This window comes from Clinocottus analis, unplaced genomic scaffold, assembly GCF_023055335.1.
Source record: "Clinocottus analis isolate CAN_PGR_092001 unplaced genomic scaffold, fCliAna1.0.p SCAF_32, whole genome shotgun sequence".
Classification (NCBI taxonomy): domain Eukaryota; kingdom Metazoa; phylum Chordata; class Actinopteri; order Perciformes; family Cottidae; genus Clinocottus; species Clinocottus analis.
In genome coordinates this window covers 127,501-139,816 of record NW_027176065.1, presented here as the reverse complement: position 1 = coordinate 139,816, position 12,316 = coordinate 127,501, and the positions used below count along the sequence as shown (strand labels likewise).

At 47.0% G+C, this 12,316-nt stretch overlaps 1 protein-coding gene across 4 annotated transcripts in view; it reads left to right on the top strand.

Moving 5' to 3' along the window:
• Positions 1-12,316, top strand: part of flnbl (filamin B, like) — a 53,577-nt gene that overhangs the window by 33,417 nt on the left and 7,844 nt on the right. For 2 of the 4 annotated variants that reach the window (XM_068595813.1, XM_068595809.1), the window contains 20 exons: positions 83-200; positions 479-558; positions 957-1,142; positions 1,265-1,579; positions 1,978-2,095; positions 2,783-2,983; positions 3,069-3,242; positions 3,913-4,075; positions 4,182-4,342; positions 5,385-5,676; positions 6,140-6,293; positions 6,389-6,578; positions 7,437-7,684; positions 8,206-8,268; positions 8,958-9,051; positions 9,217-9,357; positions 9,684-9,812; positions 10,768-10,941; positions 11,032-11,190; positions 11,992-12,195. In XM_068595813.1, the coding sequence (XP_068451914.1) occupies positions 83-200; positions 479-558; positions 957-1,142; positions 1,265-1,579; positions 1,978-2,095; positions 2,783-2,983; positions 3,069-3,242; positions 3,913-4,075; positions 4,182-4,342; positions 5,385-5,676; positions 6,140-6,293; positions 6,389-6,578; positions 7,437-7,684; positions 8,206-8,268; positions 8,958-9,051; positions 9,217-9,357; positions 9,684-9,812; positions 10,768-10,941; positions 11,032-11,190; positions 11,992-12,195 (3,364 nt within the window). The remainder of the gene's footprint in view (positions 1-82; positions 201-478; positions 559-956; positions 1,143-1,264; positions 1,580-1,977; positions 2,096-2,782; positions 2,984-3,068; positions 3,243-3,912; positions 4,076-4,181; positions 4,343-5,384; positions 5,677-6,139; positions 6,294-6,388; positions 6,579-7,436; positions 7,685-8,205; positions 8,269-8,957; positions 9,052-9,216; positions 9,358-9,683; positions 9,813-10,767; positions 10,942-11,031; positions 11,191-11,991; positions 12,196-12,316) is intronic. The other 2 variants (XM_068595814.1, XM_068595810.1) reach the window with 1 other exon arrangement.

Genomic DNA, 12,316 nt, shown 5'->3' with positions numbered 1-12,316 from the left:
CGCCCCCGTTCCTCTTGCTTTGTACTTTTCCCGTGGGGTTGTGTTGAAGTGTTGTGTATCTGCGCATTGTGCGTGTCTGCAGGGGGAGCAGACGATCACGGTGAAGTTCGGAGGGGATCCCATCTCCAAGAGCCCCTTCACGGTCGGCGTCGCCGCCCCGCTGGATCTGAGCAAAGTCACCTTGGACAACCTGGAAGGAAGTAAGAAATCTGTCTTTTCTCCCAGTAAATTAGACAATGACTCAATTTTGTTTTCACTTGTTTTTAGCAATTGATGCCTGTGTTTTATGTTTTATCTATTTAAATGTCCTGTTTTAAATAAGAATGTCCTGTCTTTATGTTTTTATACATACTTTTTTACCTGTTACTGCTGTACTGACTGATGTATTGTATGTTTTTACAATGCCAACAAACATCATTACCTTAAATAAATAATACGTTATTATGTTAACTTACAAAGTTATAAAAACGTCTTTCAGGACCGGAGGTCAACCAGGAGCAGCAGTTCATGGTGGACACCAAAGGGGCAGGAGGTCAAGGTCGCCTGGAGGTGGCGGTGGTGAGTGTTTATCTCTCGTCTGACAACGGGAAGAAGTTGTTGCTTTTGGTCTTTTTTACAGGATTAGTTTCAGATAAGATAGATAGATAGATAGATAGATAGATAGATAGATAGATAGATAGATAGATAGGAAAAAAGTAGGGGATCCATGGTTGAGCCCTGTGGCACTCCGTATTAAGTGTTCAATCTTTGTAATGAAACAGTTGTTGCTTTTGGTCTTTTTTACAGGATTAGTTTCAGATAGATAGATAAAAGACGGAAAAGTAGGGGATCCATGATGGAGCCCTGTGGCACTCCGTATTAAGTGTTCATTCTTTGTAATGATTAAAATACCCCCAAAACAACAACATGAGACTTTGTGCGTCACTGCGTTCATCGTGTTCTTGTGTCGTCACTAGATGAGTCCCAGCCAGCGGGCGGTCAAGTGTAAAATGGAGCCTCAACCCGCTAAAGCCGGCGTCAGTCTGGTGCGTTACACCCCGACAGAGGAAGGCGTCCACGCCGTCAACGTGTCCTACGACGGACACCCGGTCCCAGGGAGCCCCTTCCCCGTGGAGGCCCAGCTGCCTCCAGACCCGAGCAAGGTAAAAGGCCTCCTTAACCCTTTCTAGGTTTTATTATCTACTTGTTTGTGGATTAAAAATGGGACCAAGATAAACAAATTCTGACAGTAAAAAGCGTCTGTGTGGCGCCGTCCCCCCCGCAGGTGAAGGCGTTCGGCCCCGGTCTGAAGGGAGGGCTGGTGGGAAACCCGGCAGAGTTCACTATCGACACCAAGGGCGCCGGCACCGGCGGCCTGGGCCTGACGGTGGAGGGGCCGACCGAGGCCAAGATCGAGTGCTCCGACAACGGCGACGGCACCTGCTCCGTCTCCTACCTGCCCACCGAGCCCGGGGACTACCTGGTCAACATCCTGTTCGAGGAGGTCCACATCCCCGGCTCCCCCTTCAAAGCCGACGTCCAGATGCCGTTCGACCCCTCGAAGGTGGTGGCGTCCGGGTCGGGCCTGAAAAGAGCCAAGGTGAGCTAAAGATCACGCTTTGTGTTTTTAGGGAGCGGATGTAACTTATGGCAGTTCAGTTGACGCGTTTTGTTTCCGATCAGCAATGGCAAAGCTTCTGAATTTGAGCCTCCAGCTCTGGGTGCATACAGTCATGGAAAACCTGGAAAAGTCATGGAATTAAAAAAATAATAATTTGGTTTAAAGACGTGGGAATTTGGGAAATTTGGTTTATAGTCATGGAAAAGTCCTGGAAATTTGGTTTATAGTCATGGAAAAGTCCTGGAAATTTGGTTTGAAGTCCTGGAAATTTGGTTTGAAGTCCTGGAAATGTGGTTTGAAGTCATGGAAATGTGGTTTGAAGTCATGGAAACCAATTGGTTAACAATTGTATAAACCCTGTTGTTGTGTCTGTGCAGGTTGGGGAGACCAGTGTGTTGAACGTGGACTGTTCCCGGGCCGGACCGGGTCAACTCAGCCTGGAGGCCGTACCGGAGTCCTCGCCAACCAGTCCGACTGGCTCCGCTCCAGCCTCTGGTAACACCAACCAGTATACGCACCGTTAGCTTGTGCACACCGTTAGCTTGTGCACACCGTTAGCTTGTGCACACCGTTAGCTCGTACACACCGTTAGCTTCTACACACCGTTAGCTCGTACACACCGTTAGCTCGTACACACCGTTAGCTCGTACACACCGTTAGCTTGTACACACCATTAGCTTGTTTGTTTTTTTAACCATTAGACACAAGACTGGAACCAGGAGGAAGCGGTTATCCTTCGTCGGCACCTCTTAAGCTCACTAGTGAACACGCTTTTATTTAGTTTTTTCAATTTGTATCGGAGGCTATATGTTACACTAAGAAACAGTTTGATGCATAATTACCCAAAATGGAATGAAAGGATTGAATGAACAACACATAAAGTGTTAATTGCAGAGCTTTAGAGGTGCTGTAGGTGGATTTCAGAGCCTGGCTAGCAGTTTCCCCCGGTTTCCAGTCTTTATGCTAAGCTAAGCTAACTGTCTGCTGGTATCTTAACGGACAGACATGATTTATATCACTCTTCTCATCCAGGTCTTGTACTAACTACTAAAAAACAGCAAATTCTACAAATTATCTTTACCATGTCTCTAACCTACTATAGCAATCTTTAAGATATCGTCCGTTTGAAGATTGTGTGACCTGTTTTAAAGATATTCAAACATGTCTGTGGCATGGTTTCAGGCGTGAAGGCGCAGACGGAGGTGGTGGACAACAGAGACGGGACGTACACGGTGACCTACGTGCCGCTGACCTCCAGCATGTACACGCTGCTGCTGAAGTACGGCGGCAAGGCCGTCCCCGGTTTCCCCGCCAAGGTGATGGTGGACCCCGCCGTCGACACCTCCAAGGTCAAAGTGTTCGGACCCGGAGTGGAGGGACAAGGTGCATTGTGGTCCATTTTAACACAGCCTGTGTGTCGGTGTCTTGCCTATTTTGAAACGGCCTCCCTCCTCTCTCTCCATGGCAGCTGTTTTCAGAGAAGCCACCACGTCGTTCACGGTGGACGCCCGTCCTCTGACCCGGCGAGGCGGAGACCACGTGAAGGCGGAGGTCAGGAACCCGTCCGGAGCGCTGACGGACTGCCAGATTACCGACAACGCCACCGGGATCTACAACGTGGATTACACTCCCTTTGAGAACGGTAACTGGAGACCCACGATGAAGCTGTGCAACCTTTTTCTATTTAACTGCAACCTACACGGGGTTCTCATGGTCAATGCAATTTTAAAATGGTTATTTCCAGACCTGAAATTAAAATCCCAAAAGTGTAGTAAAAGTCCTGTAAATGTGTTATATTCATGTGTTCATGACGTTCATTCACGCTGAGTTTGAAATAATGAATCTGCTTTTAAAAGAAAGAGGCTCAAAATATCAGCAGCATCCATATAAATGTTTATTCTTTTAATCGAACTATTGTCTCTCATTCATTTGTGTCATTTAAGGTTTACTGTATGCTTTGAATCCTCATTGTTAGTGTAAATATTACATTTTATGACTTTTTACTGTTTACACACAGATTTCACACAATGTTTTCTCTTGGACATTTGGTTAAAAGTCATGAAAGTTGTGGAAAGTAGGTTAAAAGAAATGGAAAGTAGGTTAAAAGTCATGGAAAGTAGGTTAAAAGTCATGGGAATTCGGATAAAAGTCGTGGAAATTTGGTTTAAAGGCATAGAAATTTGGTTTAAAGTTGTTGGAATTTGGATAAAAGTCGTGGGAATTTGGATAAAAGATATGGAAACCCATTGGTCGAAATGTACCGATCCATAATCATCATCATCAGCTGCTGTCTGTCCCGGTGTGTATTTCAGGCGTCCACAGCGTCCAAGTCCTGTATGACGACACGGCGGTTCCCAAGAGCCCGTTCAGGGTGTCTGTGACGGAGGGATGTGACCCCAGCAGGGTGGTGGCCACCGGGCCCGGCCTCCATCAAGCGCTGACCGGCAAACCCAACAACTTCAACATCATCACCAGGTGCTGTTGCTAGTTGTTTTTTTTTGCAATTTGAAAAACTCTAGACCTTTTCCGATCAAACCCTACGCTTGCTGAACCCCCCGTGGCGCCTTGATCCATTCACCAGGGGGGCGGGTATCGGCGGTCTCGGCATCACTGTGGAGGGTCCATCGGAGTCCAAGATGTCCTGCAAAGACAACAAAGATGGCAGCTGCAGCGTGGAGTACGTCCCCCTCACGCCCGGCCTCTACGACGTCAACATCACCTACGGAGGAGAGCACATCCCCGGTGAGAGGATCGGATTTTGTGGTTTTCAACCTTTTTAAAAAACAAAAAAAGGAAGACTTGAGCGATTGTGATGTAAAACTGTAAAGCATTGCTTGAGTTATAAAGAAGAAAAACGCCCAAAACTGCTGCATTTAGATGTATTCAACACAATAAGTAATATATATACAAGTGAAATATATGGTTTGGTACTTAAAATTCAAATGTGCCCCAATGCTAATTTTGGAGACCTCGCCTGAATGTTTTTTCGTACAAAACCCTCTCTAAATTTAACCAGTTACATATATACTTATATTTACACATCTGAACAAACTCCCACATGTGTAGCCTTTCATTATAACACCAACATTATTAAAATCGTGGTTGCAGAGATACACCCTTTGTAGTTTGGATATGCAATTTTCGAGGAAAGGGCCTAAAACTAGGGTTGTTGTTCTATTGTTTTTGTTTTTAAAAAGAAACTGAGGCTCATTCATGTGTTTTTAATAGTTGTATATGATTATTTATGTTTATTCTTGAGCACATTTAAAGAAAAAATATAATATATTTGGGAATTACCATTTGCTAGAAACCATGAGTGTCTCTAGATGGCGCTCTGAGGGCTCCCATTGAGAAAAGATGGTTTAAAAACACAGAGGAAGAAGATATATCGAGCTTTGGATGCACAGATATTTAACGTTGATCCCCGCAGAACATTTAAAACTTGTGCTCAAGAGTTTGTTTCAGTTAATGTTAAAAAGCTGTCGCCGGCGTTATTGGCTCGCTAAAAAAGAAGCGGCGAGTGTTTCGCTTTAATGTTTTAAAGATGTGGTTGAAAGAAGGAAGAAGTGGAGAAAAAAAAAGCCGCAGCTGTTTAATTGACTTTGTTCAGGAAAAGGCTCAGCGTGTTTCCTCGTTTCCTTCGTTGGACAGCTGTTGCTGGTGCAGAGAGCTTCAGGCTGCAGAAACCACGTTACCCAGAAACCACGCGATTAAAAACTTTATAGAGCAACTGCAGTTAGTCGATTTGTTGAGGCTAATACTTCCTCTTCCCGTCGCTTTTCAGGAAGTCCATTTAAAGTCCCGGTGAAGGACGTGGTGGACTCCAGCAAGGTCAAGGTGTCCGGTCCCGGCGTGGGGTCCGGCGTCCGGGCCAACGTCCCACAATCCTTCACGGTGGACTGCAGGAAGGCCGGCGTGGCCCCGCTGGCCGTGGCCGTCTCCGCCCCCAAAGGCGTGGCGGAGCCCGTGGAGGTGACGGACAACAGGGACGGCACTCACCTGGTGTCCTACACGCCGTCCGTGGAGGGGCCGTACGCCGTGGCCGTCAAGTACGCCGAGGAGGACGTCCCCCGCAGGTACGCAGCGGTACTGCAGGGCACGGGAAGTTCACGAGGGAGCGTTTGTTTTTTTTATACGTTTGAGTTTTAGTTGTAAGCGGCAGAAAATCTTACACTTTATTATACACAGACTTGTGAGTAGGAAAGTCTGTGGCGAGGGTGTCTGTTGTTAGGGTGTCTGTGGTAAGGGGGTGTCTGTGGCGAGGGTGTTTGTAATAAGGGGGTGTCTGCGGCGAGGGTGTCTGCGGCGAGGGTGTCTGCGGCGAGGGTGTTTGTGATAAGGGGGTGTATGTGGCGAGGGTGTCTGTGGTGATGGTGTCTGTGGCGAGGGTGTCTGTGGTGATGTTGTCTGTGGTGGTGTATGTGGCGAGGGTGTCTGTGGTGATGTTGTTTGTGGTGAGAAGGTGTCTGTGGTAACAACATCTGTTAAAAGGCGTCTGTGGTGACAGTGTCTGTAGTAACGCGTCTGTGGTCTCTTCAGTCCCTTCAAGTTCCGGGTGCTGCCCACTCACGACGCCAGCAAAGTGCGAGCCAGCGGCGCCGGGCTGACCAGCGGCGTCCCCGCCAGCTTCCCCGTCGAGTTCAACATCGACGCCAAGGACGCCGGCCAGGGCCAGCTGAGCGTGCTCATCACCGTCAGTCACACACACACACACACACACACACGCTCATTATTATATACACACAAATGGTAAAGAGACGTCCCGCTCTAACTGTCTGTCTTCTCCAGGACCAGGACGGTAAGCCGAGGCAGCCCAGTATCCACGACAACGGCGACGGTACTTACGGCGTGTCCTACATCCCGGACCGCGCCGGCCGCTACACCATCGTCATAAAGTACGGCGGCGACGACATCCCCGCCTCGCCGTATCGAGTCCGCGCCGCTGCGAGCGGAGACGCCAGCAAATGCACCGTCACCGGTACGTGACCGCGGTTGATGATGATGACGATGATGACGATGATGATGTTTTCACCTGTGGCGGGCCGTGATCAGCTGTTAAACTATACAGCTGCCGTAGTGACCATTTCCACGGCCCGCCACTGTTTTTTTACAGATATATAATACATTAATAAATAGATGAATATATAAATATGAGTAAATTAATAAACTAACAAAAATTAATAGATTAATGAATACATTAGTAAACTAACAAATATAAATAAAAATATAGGAATGACTATATATAAACATAATATATATGTATATATTATATATTGAACATTATTATATATATATATATATATATAATTTATATATATATATATATATATATATATATATATATATATATAAATATATATATATATATATAAATATATATATATATATATAAATATATATATATATATATATAAATATATATATATATATATATATATATATATATATATATAAATATAAAAAAAATTCTATATATATATATATATATCTATATATATATATATAAATATATATATATATATATAAATATATATATATATATATATATATATATAAATATATATATATATATATAAATATATATATATATATATATATATATATATATAAATATATATATATATATATATATATATATATAAATATATATATATATATATATAAATATATATATATATATATATATAAATATATATATATATATATATATATATATATATATATAGATATATATATATATATATAGAATTTTTTTTATTTTATTTGGGCAGAGTAAGTAGTTTAACAATGTAAAACTATATTAAATAATCCAAAATGTCCTCCTCCCCCGCTCCAGGACCCGGCGTGGGTCCCACGGTGTCCATCGGCGAGGAGCTGGGCCTGGTGGTGAACGCAAAGGCTGCTGGGAAAGGCAAAGTGAGCTGCGTGGTGGTCCAGCCCGACGGCAGCGAGGTGGAGGCCGAGGTTCTGGAGAACGAGGACGGCACCTTCGACATCTTCTACACGGCGCCGGCACCCGGGAACTACGTCATCTACGTCCGCTTCGGAGGAGAGAACGTGCCGCGCAGTCCCTTCAAAGTCATGGTGAGGGAGGCGCAATGGGGTCTGTGGATTTAGGGATCCAAAATGGCTTCATGTATGCTCAGGAAGTTCAGGAACTGTTTGTATGTAATGTTGACAGAGATCAATATTTAAAGGGCCACGCCTCTTTTAGCGACACATGCTACTTCCTCTCTCTTTTTCAAATGTTTGAAAAGTGTGTTTTTTTGTCGTCTTCCCAGGCAGCTGCAGTTTTGTCGCTCATGTCAACATCCCCGTAAACTAATACGCCGCCTCTTGACACCTGCTGGAGTTGTTTACTTGTTTACATAAACTTTATCGCTACACAATGAGAACATAACATTTATAAAAGAGACTAAAATAAATCAGCTGATGCGGGTTTAAGGGAATATTTGAGGATTAATGGAGTTGGTTGAGGATGAACTTTTTGACCTCATGCCTTCAGTTTGCAGATTTACCCATGATGCCACAGCAGTGTGTGTGTCTGTCTGTGTGTGTGTGTGTGTGTGTGTGGTCAGATTTTAACCTTCCTGTCGTGTCTTCAGGCCACTGATGAGGTTCCCTTGATCCAAGAGCAGACGTTTGGACAACAGGCCGCCCCCCGAGCTGTGTGTACCCCAAACACACACATGCATGAGCACACACACACACACACACACACACATGCACACACAAGAAAAAACACACTGAAGTTTACTTGCTTGAACATTCCATATTTGTATTTGTGATTTGGGTGCAATTTCCCTTTTTTTAAATGAGACACATACACACACACACACACACACACACACACACACACACACACACACACACACACACACACACACACACACACTGCTCCTCTCTTGCAGGTGGCTGCTGGTTTATAACTTCGCCTCTTTTCGCTCGCCCGCTTCTCCTCCATGCCGTCGCTTCTCTTTTTGTCTCAGCCAATGGGATCGCAGCGAACGACCTAACAACCATGGTTACGAGTGTTTGAGGACTTCATACATATTTGTTTTCCTTTCCAGGGGCTCTGTTGTTGTTGTTGTTGTGGTGGTTTCTCTTTCTTTCATCTTCCTCAGTGCACTCTTCATCGCTGCGGCTGCATCACAGTCATCATCATCATCCTTCTTCTTCTCTGCTGCATCGCACTACACTTCCCAGGATGCACTTTGTGTTTGTGTGTGTGTGGATGGGAAGGTGGGTGGGGGGGGGGGGTTGGATGCTGCAGCAGCATGTTTCAGGTGACGGACAGGAAGTAGTTTTCGGTGTTGAACGGACTCGTTAGACCCGCCCCCCTGTCTGTCTCCTGCAGGTGACGTCGGAGCCAATCAGCAGCGTCAATGGGAGCGGCTTCCGGCCGTTCGACATGGTGATTCCTTTCTCCTTCAGGAAGGGAGAAATCACAGGTGAGAGGGAAGCAGAGGCTCATGGGAACATCTGTGGGTTTATTTTTAAAGGTTTTTAAGTATTGATCAATGTTGCTGTCACTGCGTGGATTGAAGTGTACAGATTTCTCCTTTATCCGCCCGAATAATGAGGAAGCTCTCTCTTCCCGCCTCCCTCCTTCTCAGGTGAGGTGCTGATGCCTTCAGGTAAATCGACTCAGCCGGTGATCTCTGACAACCTGGACGGGACGGTCACGGTGCAGTACTCGCCCACCGAGGCCGGCCTGCACGAGATGCACATCAAGTACAACGGCACACACATCCCAGGTCAGCACACAACAATACACCAACACACACCTACCTACACACACACACCTACACACAACAATACATGGAAACGCACACCCACACACACACACCTACCGACACACACACCTCCACACAGATCTCGTGTTTACCTAAGGAGGTGAAATAGTGCCCCCAGGTGTCCAGCAGGAGAACTGCAGTCTAGATTTTCTTTCATTGAAACAAAGATCCCAAAGTACACTGAAGATGACTTTTACCTGTAAGTGTTAATGCTTTTGTGTGTGTGTGTGTGTGTGTGTGTGTGTGTGTGTGTGTGTGTCTGTGTGTCTGTGTGTGTGTGTGTGTAGAGTCTCCCCTCCAGTTCTACGTGAATCACGCCAGCAGCCCCAACGTGACGGCCTACGGGCCGGGGCTGAGCTACGGCGTCGCCAACAAGGTGGCCACCTTCACCGTGTTCACGGAGGACGCCTCTGAAGGTACGCTGCACACGGCGAGGGGGCGGAGCCTGAGACACCCTGCTTCAGAGTGAGGGGGCGGAGCCTGAGACACCCTGCTTCAGAGCGAGGGGGCGGAGCCTAGAGACACCCTGCTTCAGAGCGAGGGGGCGGAGCCTAGAGACACCCTGCTTCAGAGCGAGGGGGCGGAGCCTGAGACACCCTGCTTCAGAGCGAGGGGGCGGAGCCTGAGACACCCTGCTTCAGAGCGAGGGGGCGGAGCCTAGAGACACCCTGCTTCAGAGCGAGGGGGCGGAGCCTGAGACACCCTGCTCCAGAGCGAGGGGGCGGAGCCTGAGACACCCTGCTGCTAGGACGTCCTCTCTGAACAGATGCATCAATAGATATTTTAGAGGATATTTGTGGAGGAAGTAGCAGCAAATCCAAAAATGTAGAGGCTCCAATAACAAATATTAGCTCTTTTTTCTATATGAATGAGAGTTTAATGATCTAGATTTAGTTGTTAGAACAAGAGGTTGTTTGTTTATTTTAAATGTTGTAGAACAAAATCCAGTGTTACTGACATCGTGTTTGTTATGGAAGTTTATTTATTGTACAACTTTGATAACATCCTGTTTCAAATGTCTCTCTCTCTCTATCTCTCTCTCTCTTTCTCTCTCTCTCGTTCTGTCTCTCCCTCTCTCCTCCCTCTTCTCGATCTCTTTTGTTCTGTCTCTCTCTTTCATTCTTTTTCTCTCGTTCTCTCTTCCTTTCATTCTCCCTCTCGCTCTCCCTCTATCTCTCTCTCTCTCTCTCTCTCTCTCTCTCTCTCTCCGTCTCTCCCACTCTCCTCCCTCCGTCTCTCCACCTCTCTCCATCTCTGTTGCTCCCTCTGTCTCTCTCCATCTCTCTCTATTTCTCCCACTCTCCCTCCCTCCATCTCTCCATCTCTCTCTCCCTCCATCTCTCCCCCCTCCTCCCCTCATCCCTCCATCAGGAGGTCTGGACCTGGCCATCGAGGGTCCCTCTAAAGCCGACATCAGCTGTGTTGATAACCAGGACGGGACGTGCAGCGTCAGCTACCTGCCGGCGCTGCCGGGCGACTACAGCGTGCTGGTGAAGTACAACGGCAAGCACATCGCGGGCAGCCCGTTCACCGCACGCATCTCCGGTCAGAGTCCACACACACACACACACTTAACACACACACACACACACACACAGTCTCAACCCTGCGTGTGTGTGTGTGACTCGTCCTCAGAGGACACCCAGCGGCGCTCGCAGGTGAAGCTCGGCTCGGCCGCAGACTTTTCTCTGGACATCAACGAGACGGACTTGAGCCTCCTGACCGCCGGCATCGTGTCGCCGTCCGGCCGCGACGAGCCCTGCCTGCTGAAGAGGATGGCCAACAACCACATCGGTACACACACACACACACACACACACACACACACTTCTTTTTTCCTGCCTTCCTTTTCTCTTCCTCATCGCTCACTTCTCTTCCTTCCCTTGTTTCCTTTACCTCCTTCCCTTCCATCTCCTCTTTCCCATCCCCCTTTCTCTCCCTCCTTCCTCTTCTCTTCCTCATCATTCGCTCTTTGCTTTCTCCCCCTCCTGTGTCCATCTTCCTTCCACTCTTCTTCCTCTTTCTCACCCCACTCTTTTCTTCCTCCCGTTTTGTCACTGTCCTTTCTTCCTTTTTCTCTTCCTCATCGCCCTCTTTTCTTCCTCCCACTTCTCTTTCTCACCCCACTCTCCTTCCTTCCTATTCTCTTCATCACCCTCTTTTCTTCTTCCCCTTGTTTCCTCTCTTCCATCCACTTATTTCTCACCTTTCTCTCCTTCCTTCTACTTACTGTGTCCTTCCCCTCTTCCTCCTCTCTTTCTCACCCCACTCTCCTTTCTTTCTCCCTCTGTTTTATCACTCTTTCCTTCCTTCCTTTTTTCTCTTCCTCATTGCACTCTTTTCTTCCACCCTTCCACTTCTTACCTATCTCTCCTTCTTTCCTTCCATCTTTCCTTCCGCTTATCTTCCTCCCCTTACTGTTTCCTTCCTCTCCCTCCCTTCCTTCTTCTCTTCCTCATCCTCTTCTCTATCCCTCGATCTGTTTCCTGTCTCTCCTCCATGTTTGCCCCATTTCTTCCTCTTGTACCTTTCATTTCCTTGCTAAAATGATCGCCCCTCCTCCTCCTCCTCCTCCTCCTCTTCCTCCCTCCTCAGGTATCTCCTTCATCCCCCGTGAGGTGGGTGAGCACCGCGTCAGCATCCTGAAGAATGGCCGCCACGTGGCCAACAGTCCCATCTCCATCATGGTCGTTCAGTCTGAGATCGGCGACGCCGGCCAGGTGAAGGCTCACGGGGACGGCCTGGTGCAGGGCAGCACCTTCACCAACGCCAGCTTCGTGGTCGACACGCGGGACGCCGGTCAGTACGGACGAGAGCGCCGCCGCCGAGTGTTTTTAAAATGGTTATTTTCCTATAAAAAAGTCATAGGAATTTGGTTAAGTCATAAAAAATGAGATTTAAAGGCATTGAAATTAAGATG